Source organism: Tauraco erythrolophus, chromosome 17 (assembly GCF_009769465.1).
Source record: "Tauraco erythrolophus isolate bTauEry1 chromosome 17, bTauEry1.pri, whole genome shotgun sequence".
Taxonomy (NCBI): Eukaryota; Metazoa; Chordata; class Aves; order Musophagiformes; family Musophagidae; genus Tauraco; species Tauraco erythrolophus.
Genome location: NC_141481.1, coordinates 17,246,296 through 17,260,442, shown reverse-complemented (window position 1 = coordinate 17,260,442; position 14,147 = coordinate 17,246,296). Strand labels below are relative to the sequence as shown.

Below are 14,147 nucleotides of genomic sequence, written 5' to 3'. Positions count from 1 at the left end.
GGAAGGGACCTTCAGGATCATCCAGTTCCAACCCCCCTGCCATGGGCAGGGACACCCTCCACTACACCAGGTTGCCCAAAGCCTCATCCAACCTGGCCTTGAACACTTCCAGGGATGGGGCAGCCACAACTCATCTGGGCAACCTGGTCCAGTGCCTCACCACCCTCAGAGGGAAGAATTTCTTCCTTAGATCTCATCGAAATCTCCCCTCTTTCAGTTCAAAGCCATTGCCCCCGTGTCCTGTCACTACACGCCCTTGTCCAAAGTTGATGGACAGCCCCGTTCTCAGCTATTAGCTCTAATTAGAGCCCCATGAAGAGGCTCTCCATCAGTAGATCTATCTCTAGATGTGCAGGTGGGTACCCATCCCATAACACTGAGTGGGATGGAGCACACAGGAGGAGAGTGACAGCTCTTGGGAGAAGCTATCAGCTGTCCCAGAACACGTGCATCAGCTGGGCCTGCTGCAGCACGCCGGGGCTGGGGCCGGGCCAGCGCCTCGGCTCAGCACAGCCCTTCCCAAGTGGGCGATCCCACCGCTCTCAGCAGCACAGCGAGTTCCACAACCTCCTCTGGCAGCAGGTCTAATTATGCTCCCGCCCTTAATGAGCGCTAACTCAATGAGAGAACAAATAAAAACCAGCCCAGTGAGCAATTCCGTTGCCATGGGAGAGGCGATCTCTAGCTAGAGGGGATGGAAGAGTCGAGTGAAGGCTGGGCACAGGGAGGTGGAAGCACCGTCCTCCTGCTCGCCGTGCTGAAAGCTGGGCTAGATGCCTGCTCCAGCAGGGATGTCCCTCCCTCGGTGTTGGAGGGGCAATGGCTCCTGCTGCTGCCTCCCCTTCGGTCCTGCCTGCACCAATACTCACATCCAGCTCCCGGAGGAGAGACTCCAGCTGGTATCTGTCCTTGAACTCTGGGCTGAATTTTTGGTCCAGGTCTGTATCCACCTTCTTCAAGAGGTCCTGGGCATCCTTAGTGTCCCTCTGAAACTGCAGAAAGGCAAAGTCTCCTGTGAGAGAGGGTCCTGCTGAAGCATGGAGAGACCCACCCTAGCACCCTGGTCCTCATGCTGCCTAGAGCAGGGACAGCCAGGAGCTGTGATGGGCATCTGGACACCAAGAAGTCCATGGAGAAAGGTGAGGAATTGCTATTTCCCATGCTCAGGCCAGCAGAGCTAGTGGAAAGACAACCAGGGGCAGCTTATTCCATGGTGTTCTCCTGTGGAGTTGTAGAATCCCACCTCTCCCTGCCCTCAATTTTGTTTCCCTTAGACAGCATCATGACGGTGCGTGGTGTCACCACTGCCAGCACAGAGGAGAAGGCAGAGCCAGGCCCTTCCACACACAAACCACCCCCTGGGGCAGTCATTCTGGCAGATGCCCACAAAAGGCCCTGCCTGGGCTGGGCACCGCGGTTCAGCTTTGGCAACAGACTCATCACGTCGTCAACACGCCCAGGCTGTGGGAGAGGAATCCAGCCCGACCTGCTCCCCCGCAGAGCCTCCCTGGCTGGCAGATGCAATTTCTCCAGCAGACACCCGTCTGCAAAGCTCAGCTGGGGCCAACTCTGCTTTCTGCAGGTGCGACCTCCCCCTCGGACCTGTTCCGCTTCCGAGCGGAGCATGCAAGGTCTCCCCGTGCCTTCTTCTGGGGGGGAGGTACCTCTTCAAGACACCTCCGCTGTCCTGCGGACAAGGGTGCCGACGCCAGGCTGTGGCCCTTGAACCCCGGAATTGGAGCAGATGCCTTCTCCAAGCCATGCTTTGGCCAAGCAATTGCTGACCTCTGGTGCTTGAGCAATTATGACTCATTATATCAGCTCAAGGTGGTCCTCCGAGCCTTAAGAGCCCTGAGACTTGAGGACTCAATCTCTTCTACCCCATTTCCAGAGCAGCTGGAGTTTGTTGGTATTCTGGGATCTCCTGCAAGCCAGCACCTACTGTGCAGGGCAAACAGTGCCCCACTGTCCCCAGCGACGCGGTACCTTGTGGAAGTCCTCCATGAACTTCAGGTGGCTCTCCTCACAGATCAGCAAGTTGAGGTACTCCTTCCAGTCGGCGTGCACCGCCTCGATGTGAGCCTGCAAGGCAGGGGCAGGAGGTGGACCTTAGCAGGACACCCCACGTTTCCCGGAAAACACCCGTTTCCATCTCGAGCAAACGACTCCTTGGCTGCCTCGGAAGCCACCCAGATGCTCTCAGGTCAATGCTAGGATGGGAATACCAGAGAGCGTGTCCAAAGCTGGGATGCTCCGATGGGAGCGTGGGGCTGGGTGGAAGGAGGTGGCAAATCCTGTGGCCTTATGTCCATTTTCCCATCAAAGGTGGAACTTGCCACCATAATTTATCCTTTGTAGGCAGGCACAGCGTAATCGCCACAGGAATGAGGAAGATGGGAAGAGCTACTCAGGTTTATCTCGGCTCCTCCGATGGTGTTTACACACTTGCAGGTGAAGGAGCGTTTTTCCCGCTTGGCATCTCGGGAAGTAAAGTCAAGAGTCATGTTGGCACCAGGTCCCGCACTGGAGAAGGGCTGGGCGAGTCCCCCGAGCTGCAGGGTGGGTGGGGAAGCTGGAACCCATCCCAGATGCTCACCTCGATGGCGTTCTTCCCGGGGTGATTCTGGGCGAGCAGCTGATCTCCATCCGCGTGCAGCTTGTTGATGGCCTCCTCCTTCTCCTCCAGCTTCCGGTGGATGAAGTTCTAGATGGAGAGAGGTGAGATACTGATCCCCATGCAAAGAGAGGGGACACCCTGGCCGCGTCCTGTGACCGAGCTACTCTGAAAGGGCCTGACCAGCTCCACAAGACAGAAAACGTGACGTTCTTCCCTTCAGATGTTGCTAAAGATCTGCCTCTTGCCCAGTGAATGCTGAGATAAGGGAGAGGAGAATGAGGCAGCTCACCCTCGACCTTCCTCATTGCTTTATCACTGGTGGGAGGTAAAGACTAACCTTACTATCCATGCGTTATCATCTGGACGTCTCAAAGTGCTTCGTGATGGAGTGGGGAAAACTGAGGCACAGGGGAAGGGATGTCTCCTGCCCCCATCCAACCCTCAGCCTGCTCCCACGGCTCCATGCCCACCTCCCTTCCTGCAAAGTGCCCAGGCGGCGCGGGGCCGGGCTGCAGGTGAGCGCGCACGGACCTCGTACTGGCGGCGCCGGCTGGGGTAGTCCAGGTTGTGGTCGCTCCAGTCGTAACGGGTCCTGTCCTTCGCCTGCTGATCCAGCCAGTAGAGCTTGTTGGTGCAGCGCTGCATGTAGTCCTGCAGGGAATGCAGATCCTGCTGCCGCTGCTGGGAGCCAGCCTGGGAAGGAGCAGAGGGTAGAGCTCAGCCCAAAGTTCATCTCCAGGGGTCCCCTGGGGGTGCCTGGCCACCCTGGTGAGGGATCTCTGCCCAGGGCTCTGCCCCCGGCATCTCAGAGGTCTCTTACCAGCAGCTTCTGGTATTTGGCTTGGAAGTCGCTCGTGAATTCCTGGTGATAGAGGAGAAGCGAGGCAAGAGTTAGGGGCTGGATGAGGGAGGGGGATGTGGGGTTTATGGGATTAAAGCTGGAGTCGGTGTACGACGCTCAACTCCAAGGTCAGGTGTGGATCTGGGCGACCACCCAACTTGACCCAGGGTGTAGGAGCTTGGATGGTGGGATGCCCTCACCTTCACCAGTGCCTTGGGAGGGGGCCGACCCTGTGGGGCAGCAGGGAGAGGGGCAGGAGAGCTGACCTTGGCGATGTGTGGGCCGATGGCCATGACCTCATTGTGGAAGATGTTGTGCTCTTCTACTTGGCTGTTGACTAGTGGCAGGTCGGTCCCGAAGCCCTTGCTGCATAACGCGTCCTGTGGCACATGGAAGCTGAGGTCAGCAAGGGAGGAATGGGATGCGCTGGCTGAGGTCTAGGAACCCCCTCTTGGAGATGGACACGTTGGTCAGGCTTGGCTGGGCTCCGGTGTTGGCAGCGTGTGAGCGCCTGGGAGCCCGTGGGTGAAGGTGGCCATGCTGGATGGTGGCCATGGGAAGGCCATTTTGGGGGTTTTAACCCTTTTCTGGCTGGAAGAGTGTGGTGCTGGGATAAAATGAAGAGGAAGGGCCACAGGGTAGAGCCCAAAGCAGGGGGTGGCTGGGGGTGCCAAGCCAAGGACCCAAGAGGAGAGGCTGAGGCTGGTTCAGCCTTGGCAGGAGAAGGCTTTGGGGAGGACCTAACAGCATCCTTCCCGTGACCACAGGGAAGTTGTTGAGCAAAGGGAGCCGGGCTCTGCAGGGTGGGGTGTGGTAGGAAGATGAGAGATGAGAGATGACAGGCGTCAATTGAAACGGGGGAAGCGCAGACTGGGCAGAAGGAGAAGCTCTTCCACTCTCAGGACAGTGGGGCGTTGGAGAACATTGCCTGGAGAGGAAGCGCGGCCTCTGTCCTCGGATGGAGAAGGGCAGAGGTTTGCCCAAGAGGTCAATAGCCAGGCTGAGCCCTAGGAGCCACAGCAGCTGGCCTTGTCTCACCACCTCCACACTGTCCCCTGGCACCCAGCACCCCACCTCCTTCCCATGCTGTTTGCTGCTCCCAGTATCAAGCAGCCAAGAAGGTTTCCAGGAGCCTCTTTCTCTGTGCATCAAGGTCCTGCACAAGGTCCTGCCCATCCCAGGCTGGTGCTGCTGACCAGGCAGTGGCCCTGACGGTCCCCTTGGTACCTGTTTCTCCTCGATCACTGTTGCCCAGTTGACCTGAGGTTCGATGTGCTGCTGGGGGAAGCTGTAGATCTGGTCGTGTTTCACACGCAAGTTTGCCACTCGTTCCTTCAGCTGCCGGATGCTGCCAGGAAGGGAAGGATGAAGGTGAGATGCAGGACGTGGGCATTAGCATCGGTAGCTGTAGATGATCCTCTCCCAGGGGGGACTGTCCTTAGGGACCCCGCGAGCCCAGGGCTGGCAGCTGCCACGTTGTGCAATTGGTTGGGGAGGGAGAAGGCGAAGGTTCCCGGACACCCGTCCCTGGCCAAGGGCTGCTCAGCACATCCACCAGCTCTGGGCAGGCTGGTGCTGGGGGAGAGCATGGTCTGCCTGCGCGGCGGGCAGCTGGCACCCCACGGGGCTTGGGGCAGAGGAAGACGTTCAATGTCTCCCCCAGCTGCAGAGCAGAACCCCCAGAGAAGCATCCTACCCCCCCAGCAAGGCTCTGGGGACAGGTCTCCCCCCACCCCGCTACTCACTCCTCTGTGATCATGTCACCCTGGGGGTGCTTCATGTGCCGGGCGATGGCCGCGTCCCCATCCAGCACGTAGAGCAGCTTGTCGGACTCGGTGAGTTTCTGAGCCGTCAGGTCCTTGTACTGCGCCAGCTGGCAGGCCTTGATCTTGTGCAGGTCCTGGGCGGGCAGGGAGCGGCGAGGAAGGGTCACCAGGGGAAAACAAAATGGTACCCGAGAGGTCGTCCCGCCGGGCAGGAGCTGTGCCACCTCCCACGCTCCCCACGGCATGGTTTGCTTTCCCCTTGCCCGTGTCAGCCCCACGGCTGGGGGGCTGCGAACGTTGGCACGCACCCGGCCCTTTGGGAGGAGGAGGAGGAGGATGGCTCGGGCCCCTTCTCCTTCATCCCAGCTGCCTGCTGGGACGCACGTCCAGGGATGCACATCCCTGCTCTGCACAGTGGGGAAGAATCCCCCACGCTGCCCAGGGTGGGGATAAATTTCGGGGCCCTGTTGCCTGTTCCACCCTCCCACCTTCTTCCCATGACTTGGGGGAACCTGGGCACCCCTCCTTATGGATCATGGCAGCCCGGGTGCCCGCTGCAGGGCACCGTAGGAGAGCAGGGAAGCAGGAGGGGCTGCGGCAGGAGGGAGCCGGGGGGACACAGGGATGCTCGGAGGAGCCCGCGTGCGCGCAGCCCCCGCTCGCTTACGTTCTGCATTCGGGAGTCGGTCTCCACGATATTTTTCTCCACCTGGTCGGCATTTTTCTGCAGGCGTTCTATGAGCTCGGTCAGCTCTTTACTGGAGATACTGGGGAGGAAAAAAAAAAAAAGAGGGAGCCCCGTCACCCCCCAAACACGGCCACAGCCCTCACCCGCTGCCCTCGGGGTGCCGTGACCCCGGGGGGTGGCCAGGGGCCAGCTGGGCTGCCGGGGGCCGCAGCTGCGTGTGACTCACTGCTGCCTTTCGAACACTTTTTCCAAAATATCCGCCTGCTCTGCCAGGAGGGGGGTGGCGGGCAGGGACTCGGTGCGTCCCGCACGCCGGAACGGGAGCAGTGCCAGAGGCGAGCCCGAGCCTCCCTCGGCCGCGGAGCGAGAACGGAGAGAGCCGTTTGCGGGGAACGAGGAGAAAGGGGGGAGCCTGAGAAGCAGAGGAGACCTGGACCCCCCCACCCCACGTGCACCCCGCTTTGGGGCACAGCCCTGGGAGCCCATGCTGTGCCCGCTCCATGCCATGGGCAGGGCTTCCTCGCTTTCCACGCAGTTATTCCCAATCTGAACCAAACAAAAGGACGGGGCAGCACACGTCGCACCCATCTTTCGGTGCTTTGTCTCTCGCTGGGCGCTGTTTTTCGCTCCCGGGGCGACGGTGGTCCAAGGCTGGGGGGCTGGCAGGGCACAGGGCCAGCCTGAATACTCGCCGCAGCGACGGCTGAGCTGGGGCACAGTCAGAGCCACCCGTGATGCAGCTTTTGCGTAGCCGGGGTCGTTGGAATCGGTTCGCTTTGGCTGCGAGGAGAGGTCGTGGCGTGCCAGGGCCGGCGCCGGAGGGCGGTGTGCCAGGCGCTGCCCGCGGCTCTCCTGCTGCTTGTCCCTGCAGCTGGAGGGTTCATGGAGCCGAGGCCGGGGCTCATGTCCTGGCTGCGCCGCTTTGCCACCGTGTGGGTTGACGCCAAGGGTTGGCTCGCTCCAATCCCAACCCTAGAGAGTGGGGATAATGAGCCTTAATGACCTCGTTACGCGGTGGTAGAATTAATCTTTATATGGCGCTTGGAAGCGTGAATTGCTGTTACAGCTGCTAGGAGATGACTTGTGTGTCTCCTGAGAAGGCTGAAGGGCGGTGGGGCAGGCTGGGGGAGAGCAGAGGGTCTGGTGGAGCGCCAGCATCCCAGCCATGCTCGTTCATGGTGTGGAGGGCTCTGGTGTCCCCAAGTGGACAGCGCATCCAGCAGCTCCATCAGCCCAGCTCCAAGGGGTCCTGCAGCCCCCACGTCCACCACGGGGCAGGGGTTGACCACATGAGCTTCTCCAGGACAGCACGAGGCATGTCCTCATGTCTTCCACGGCGTGGTGGGCCAAAGCTGAGAGTGAGCAGGGCTTGTTGACCAAGGCAGTCCTCTGCCAGGGCTTTGCAGTGGCTTCCCTGGACATGTCCCAGTGCTCAGCTACCAGCAGGGAAGAGCAGTTACGTGGCCTCGTCGGTCCTGTGCACCTCGGGGACATCTCAGCTCACTGCCTTTTCAATGTGGGCACTGAGGGGAAAACGCTCGGCCAGCCTCCTGCCTGGCACCGCTGCTGAGCTTCAGGACACATCCCTGCCTGCCATGTGTGCTACCACTTTCAACGGAGCAAGAACGAAACAAACCCCAGCTCTGGGCTTGTTCCTCCCTACCCCAAACCCTGCCCAGGGCTGCGGGAGCCTCGTAGCATCTGACAGCTCCACCAAAGTTCATGCTTCCCGGGAAGTCCTGGCGTGGGCAGGATTTACACTGAATTCTTCTTTTTATAGAAGCTGCATCATCGGGATGGTACTCGGCGAGGCCGGTGGTTCGTGTCTGTTGCTGCTGCTTGCCTGGCACCTCCGGATGAGATTGCTGCGATTATGGGCCCTCTGGCATCAGCAGAAAGGAACCGCGCGGGTATTTCCGAGCAGAGGAGCAAACGAAGGGCTCGTTGCAATCATTGCACGGGTCAGTCTCGTTTTCTGTTCCACAACCACAGCTGGAGGGTGCAGGGGTGCACTGGGAGCTGAGGGGTGGGTGGCTGGATCCTGCTGCCGTGGGAGAAGCAGCTCTTCAAAACCCCACTTTGGGGTTTCTTCTAACCTGCATCATCCCGTGTAAACCAGGGAAAACGTCGGAGGGTATCAGTGGGGAGGAAGAGGTTTGAAGCTGGGCGACTAAAACGCGCTGCACGTGTCCATCTGTCTTCAGATGATGGTTGCTCAGAGCTGGCCCCATCTCCTGCATCACCGTGGAGCCTTCTTCATCTCTCCCTGATGAGCTCGACCTTGAGCTTTGAGGGTGGAAGAGGCCGATTATCCAGGTGGGAGCTTGGGCTGCTTCTCTGCCGTAGCTGGGAGCTGAACCAGCGCTGAGCGGGGCTTGGGAAGAGCTGGCAGGACTTGCCAGCTCCTCTCCACCTTCCCTACCTTGGTCTTGGTGTCTTCTAGCAAGCCCAAAGCTGAATCTTTGGAGTTTCAGTGGATTTATGGTCCAGTGGATTTATGGTTCCCCAAAAAGCAGCAGAGAACTGGGGCTTTGCTAGTTCTGGTTTTGACTGAAGCTTCTAAATTGCACGGGGGAAATAAAGTTAAGCCGGGGATGGTCTGAGATCAGTGGCAACGCCGTGTCCCAGCCGCGGCTTCCCGAGTCGTGGCTGCTGACCTGGTCTAACAGAGCTGAGCCTGGAGACTCTGCCTGGCCTTGGTGCTCGCTGCACATCAGCGAAACCGACCTCGGGTGCCGGGAACCGGTGAGAGCAATGCCCCTGACCCTCTTACCCAGGCACCGGCTTGGCCGGGAGCATCCCCCGTGGCCACCGTGCTGCTGCTGGAACGGCCAGGCCGGTTTGGGATGGGAATGATGTGTCCAGGTGAGGATGAACCCCTGGTCCCCTTCTCCCTGCTTTTCCCCTCGGTCTGAGCCACGAGCTCTAATCACCCCCGTTAATCACCCCGCTGCCAAGCCAGGGCTGCCCGTGCCTGCCAGCCAGTTCCCAAGCTGGCAGCGGTGCCCACGACCATCCCTCCCCGTGGGTCAGGGGGGGCTGGGGGCAGAGGGTGACTCTGCCCCAGCGCTACCAGGGGTCGACAGCCCCTTCCCCATTGCTGCAGGGAGCAGAAGCGGGTGTCGGGGCTGGGGGAACAGGGAGGGCAGAGGATGGCATTTCCCTGCATCGGAGAGGACGGTTTGCTGGGTAATCCAGAATTTACTGCTTCGATGCGCAGCGCTTCGTGTCTGGGTGACCAGGGAAAAGGAAAGGCAGAGCTGGCTCGGAGCGAGCAAGCAAGGACACGCTCGGGTGTAACGTGGGCACGGCTCTGCCGCGCAGCGCCCGCTTTCCTGGCGCGCGCACCGGGAGCCCTTCGCTCTCTCCATACTGCGGCGGGTTACGCCAGAGGCAGCGGCGGAGCGGGTGACTGTCACCCGCTGAGGTTTTGGTGCAGGGACATCTGATGAAAACCCTCCCATGGGTGCTGGATCTCCAAACAGCCACCGCAGCGCCGGGGGGGGGCTGCTCCTCCGCACCCCGTCCTGTGCTGCACACGGGTGGGACGGGGAACGGGGAGGTCGGTGTGTGCTCCAGCTCACCCCCCCTGCTGCTTGAAATGCAGAAATAAGTGTGCAGCAATAAATACAGAAAAAAGAGAATATAATTATATTCTCTTACAAAAGAGATGAAGATCTCTTATTTCTGTGTTTATTTCTGCATACTTACCATTTCTGCGCCACTTAAGGCTCCGGGGAGACCTTCCAGTACCTAAAGGGGCTACAAGAAAGCTGGAGAGGGGCTTTGGACAAGGGTGTGTAGTGACAGGACACGGGGCAATGGCTTTGAACTGAAAGAGGGGAGATTTCTATTAGATCTAAGGAAGAAATTGTTCCCTCTGAGGGTGGTGAGGCACTGGACCAGGTTTCCCAGAGAAGCTGTGGCTGCCCCATCCCTGGAAGTGTTCAAGGCCAGGTGGGATGAGGCTTTGGGCAACCTGGTGTAGTGGAAGGTGTCCCTGCCCGTGGCAGGGGGGTTGGAACTGGATGATCCTGAAGGTCCCTTCCAACCCAAACCGTTCTGTGATTCTATGATTTCCTGAGACTTAACCGACCAACTTGGACATTACCAGTACGAGAAGATCAGCCCTGTTCATAACCTGCCCATCCCCCCGCAGCTGGGTCTGTGTTAATCAAACACGAGGACGAGCGCGGTCCCCGTGTCCGCCTGGGTGTCCCACAGGGCGCCGAAGGGATCGGCTGGGAAAGCCAAAGCCTGGCCGAAATCTCTGTACCAGGGGATGGAGGAGGTCAGCTTCCTTGAGCTCTCTGTTGGCAGAGAGGAGGAAGATGCAGAAGCACAAGGTGATGGATGAAGCAGATGAGGATCCCTTGGCCGGCCCGGGAAAGGTGCGTGGATGGGATTTGCTGGAGACAGCTCTTTCAGGAAACTGCCGGGAAGAGCCGCGGATGCATCCGGGCTTTGGAACGGAGCAGCTGGCAGGGTGAGGCAAAGGGCTGTCGGGGCCAAAAAACAGGCAGGAGGGGATGGCTGGAGCACAGAACGGAGCTGGGGAGGGAGAAGGGCAGGATTTGGCCCCAGGCCAGCTGGGAAGGGCAGCACACGCGAGGCTGCGGCAGAGGGAAGGGAAAGCCAAAGCTTTTCTGCTAAAATAGATAAGTCTTTGTTTGAAAAATGATGGGGGGGAAAAAAAAAAAAAGCCTGGAAAAACCAGCTTTGCCATTTCTGGAGAACTTGAACATTTTCTAATCAGGAAGGAAAAAATGATATCACTCGGGAAAAGCTGCACTTGGCAGATGCATTATTTCTGGTTCAGCGACCCGAGATTATTCCCATGAGGAATGGGAAGGGTTTTTTCGGGTTTCTGCCAGCTGGGGAGCTGGGGGGAGGCAGGTGCTCTGCAGCAGACTTCACTTCATCCATGTATCACAATTGTGACCTCAGGTGGTGCTTCGTTTCTTGGGGTTTGGGGGTCTTTCTTGGGGTTTTGGGGTCTTTCTTGGGGTTTTGGAGTTTCTCTTAGGGATTTCGTTGTGTTTTATGGGAGTTTTTTTTTGAGAGGTTCTCAACAGACAGATATGATAACTATCACGATACGGAAACTTTGCTACTAAAACGTGGCCTTTTTACTCTACTCCTATTTTTTTTTCTCCTCAATAGGTTGCACGCTCCCTTACCGCATCCCACTGCACTTTTTGGAGCAGACTTCCCCGAGGCCGGCATCTCCGGGATATCCACAGCTTCACAGCCTGGCTTTGCACTCACGGGCAGGCGGTAGGAAATCCCTTTTACTTTCTCTGTCTCCCTTTTTTCCCTAAACAAGGAGCCTATTTCACTAATCCCCCAAAGTGAGGATGTTCCAATAGATACTCCTGGAGGTTTGAGGCCTCCAGGTGAACGCGATCCCTGGGAAAGCTCCTGCTGGGAGCTTGTCCTGTGAATCAGATACTTGCTGGGAGGGTTAATGGGAAGGGCTCTGTCCTGCTCCTTCCCCCAGCTCAGCGCTACTGGCCATGCCCCTGTTCTCCTGCTGGGAAACCTTCCCATGCCAGGAGCTTCTCCACAGGTGGGACTGCTTGGCCAGGGCCAAGTGAGTGGGTTGAGGATGGAGTCCGAGCACGATCCTGGTCCTGCTTACTGCATCCCACTACTGGGACAGCGCATCCGGCAGCGACCACCTACTGCTGCTCTCAATTCTGCCGCCGTTTAATTTCCATTTATACAGATTTCATAAAAAACCATACCCATGTGGGCACTGCTGCTGGAGACCGGACTTTAGGAGGGACTTAATCCTCTAGAAGGCCACGGCACAGAACTATAAATGCCCTCAGAGCTCCCTGAGCCACAGCAACCACTGCACGATATTCCCTTGTGCCACTTATAATGACACCGGAGTGAAACTGCGGCTGAGCAGAAGGAAAAAAAAAAAAAAAAAGGGCTGGGCTATGGCTGGTGTAATTTGGGTTTGGGAGAGATTAAGATCTGGCTCAGAACTCCGGAGCAGCGTGCCAGCAAGCTCCCCACGTCAGGGCGTAGCTGGACAGCAGGGCCGCTGCGCTTAGTCCAGCTCGTTCCAGTTGTATTTCTCTTCCCTGGCAGCAGTGGTGATCCATGAGCGTGATGCGCGTGGCAATGGATGCAGAACCAGGCGAGGCGATGGCGAGGCTGCGCCGCCGTAAACACACAGCAGCTCCCCTGACTCACCTGCTGTCTGGCCCTTTACAAAACAGCCTCTAGAAATGGGTGTCAGCCCTCCCAGCGGCTGTCCCAGCTGCCTGCACCTCCTTTTAGACCGGGACTGGGTCTCCCGACCCCGTTACGGGGTTCCAGGGCAGCGAGCTCTCCTGGATGGATGCTCTCACCCAGCGACCCCAACCATGGACATCTTTCCTGCTGGGAGGAGGGTGAGTCTCCGCAGCGACTTCTCAAAGCTGAGCCTTACACTACTGGGATGGGGTGAGCAAGAAGAGCACAAAGCAACCAAGTCCATGAGGCAAAAGAAAGGTGGTCATCATCATCCACGTTCCTCAGACAAGGTAGGGAGATGCCCACACATCTACTGACGTGCCAAGGGTTGGATGGGGCTGGCTGCTGAGCCTGGAGACTGCAGGCCCAGGCCAGATCTGCAGCAGATATTCCTAAGGAGAGACTTGGACCCTGGTCCTGCTGATTTGTGCATCCGAAAAAATAAAATCAAGGGGAGCTGTTGAGGAGCATCACCTGCACACTGGGGTGAAGTAAGCCTGGGTGCTGGGAGGTGGATGGATGGGGATGTGGTCTGGGGTGCTCAGCACAGAGCATGGCTGTGGTTTTCCACCAGCTGAGCCGTGGCAAAACGTGTGGCCAACTGGTGTTGCCAAGGATGGTCCCGGCACCAAGCTGTCTTCAAGCCATCGCAGCTTTGCAGGATTTAATGCCGCCCCTGTCCTTTCCCCGCTGTTGCCCTACTACACCTTCAACCCAGGCTGCCTTTTCGCCTTACTAATGCCAACGTGGGGCCAACCAGCCTCACGCCGTGGAGGCTCTTTCCTTGTTCAAAGAGGGGTTTGGCTCCCGTGGGGACCTGCATCCCTGGCACGTCCCTGGCCACCCCAACCTCTCACCTGGGTGTGGGCACTGCGCTGCCCCTGGCAGCTCGGGGATAGATGGAGGAGCTGCTGGAAGCCCGTGTGCTTCAAGGTGCTTTGGGTGGGAGGCTGAAGGGCCAGTTTGGGGCTGGGGAAGGGTGGGTGCCTGCAGCCAGGAGGACAGCAGATCACAGTGCCTGGCTTGAGCTGCACAGGCTCACGGAGATCTTGAGTCTCCAATGCTGCTCAGCGAGATGCCCCCATCATGGGAAGGGCTTGTCCAAGGTGAAGGAGCCACCAAGACCCACAGCAGCTCCTCGTCAGGCTACGACCTGCTGTAGGATGGTTCTTCCTGGGCAACCCTTGACTAAATCAGCTGAGCTCGCAGCCCCGGCTCCTCATTGTTTGCCGGAAACCTTCCAGCACCCTCACACGCCTGCCAAACCGGTGCTCGGTCATTGCCCTGGCACCGCCGCGCTTTGAAGGCTCGGTCACCGGCAGCACCTTGGCACCGAGCCCCTGCCGAAGGCGCAGCCCCTGCGCCGCGGCCGCGCAGCCTGGCCGAAGCGCGGGACGAGGCCGGGCCGTGCGCGGTGTCGAAATCTCCCTCCCTGTTCACGGCGGGGGCGGCCGGTTGATTTTTCGCAGCGTTGCTCTGTTTTTTTTTTTTTTCTAGCAGCCAAACTGGGACGGGAGGCAGCTGGGAGCCTGGCAGCGCCCGGAGCAGGGGCCGGGGCGGCGGGAGCTCCTGGCTGCTTCGCAATCCTTCTCCAGCGAGTTGTTGAACCGGTCTGGCACCGGCTTCCCCGGCTCGATGGTGGGGCTGTTTCCACTCGATGGGAGCGTTCCCTGGATTCACAGATGTTTGTAAACTCCGACGCAAGAAATTAACAAATTGGGGCTAATGAGCGCAGCCCTCCCCGAGGTGCGCGGACAGTCGGGGCGCGGGGAGGGAGGGTGGCCCCGAGGCCACAGCCCTGCGCCGCTTCCTCGGCTGCCACCGGCCAGCCAGAAAAATACAGATTTCAGCCTGGCCCGAAGCCTGCAGAGGTGCTTTGGCACCTGCCCGGAGCCGGCTGGGCTCGCGGGCAGGGCGGCGGAGGGAAAACTGTCTTCCTGAGCCCCGTCCGCCGTCGGATGAGCAACAGGGTACCCAGCGCTGGCA

General features: G+C 59.1%; 1 protein-coding gene across 1 annotated transcript in view; it reads right to left on the bottom strand.

Annotated features, from left to right (window-relative positions):
* Positions 1–14,147, bottom strand: part of PPL (periplakin) — a 28,211-nt gene that overhangs the window by 12,443 nt on the left and 1,621 nt on the right. The window contains exons 2-10 of the mRNA XM_086622512.1: positions 5,892–5,991; positions 5,204–5,358; positions 4,686–4,806; positions 3,724–3,838; positions 3,438–3,484; positions 3,149–3,310; positions 2,597–2,704; positions 1,987–2,082; positions 870–992 (exon numbers count right to left, since the gene is read on the bottom strand). Of these exons, the coding sequence (XP_086478638.1) occupies positions 870–992; positions 1,987–2,082; positions 2,597–2,704; positions 3,149–3,310; positions 3,438–3,484; positions 3,724–3,838; positions 4,686–4,806; positions 5,204–5,358; positions 5,892–5,991 (1,027 nt within the window). The remainder of the gene's footprint in view (positions 1–869; positions 993–1,986; positions 2,083–2,596; positions 2,705–3,148; positions 3,311–3,437; positions 3,485–3,723; positions 3,839–4,685; positions 4,807–5,203; positions 5,359–5,891; positions 5,992–14,147) is intronic.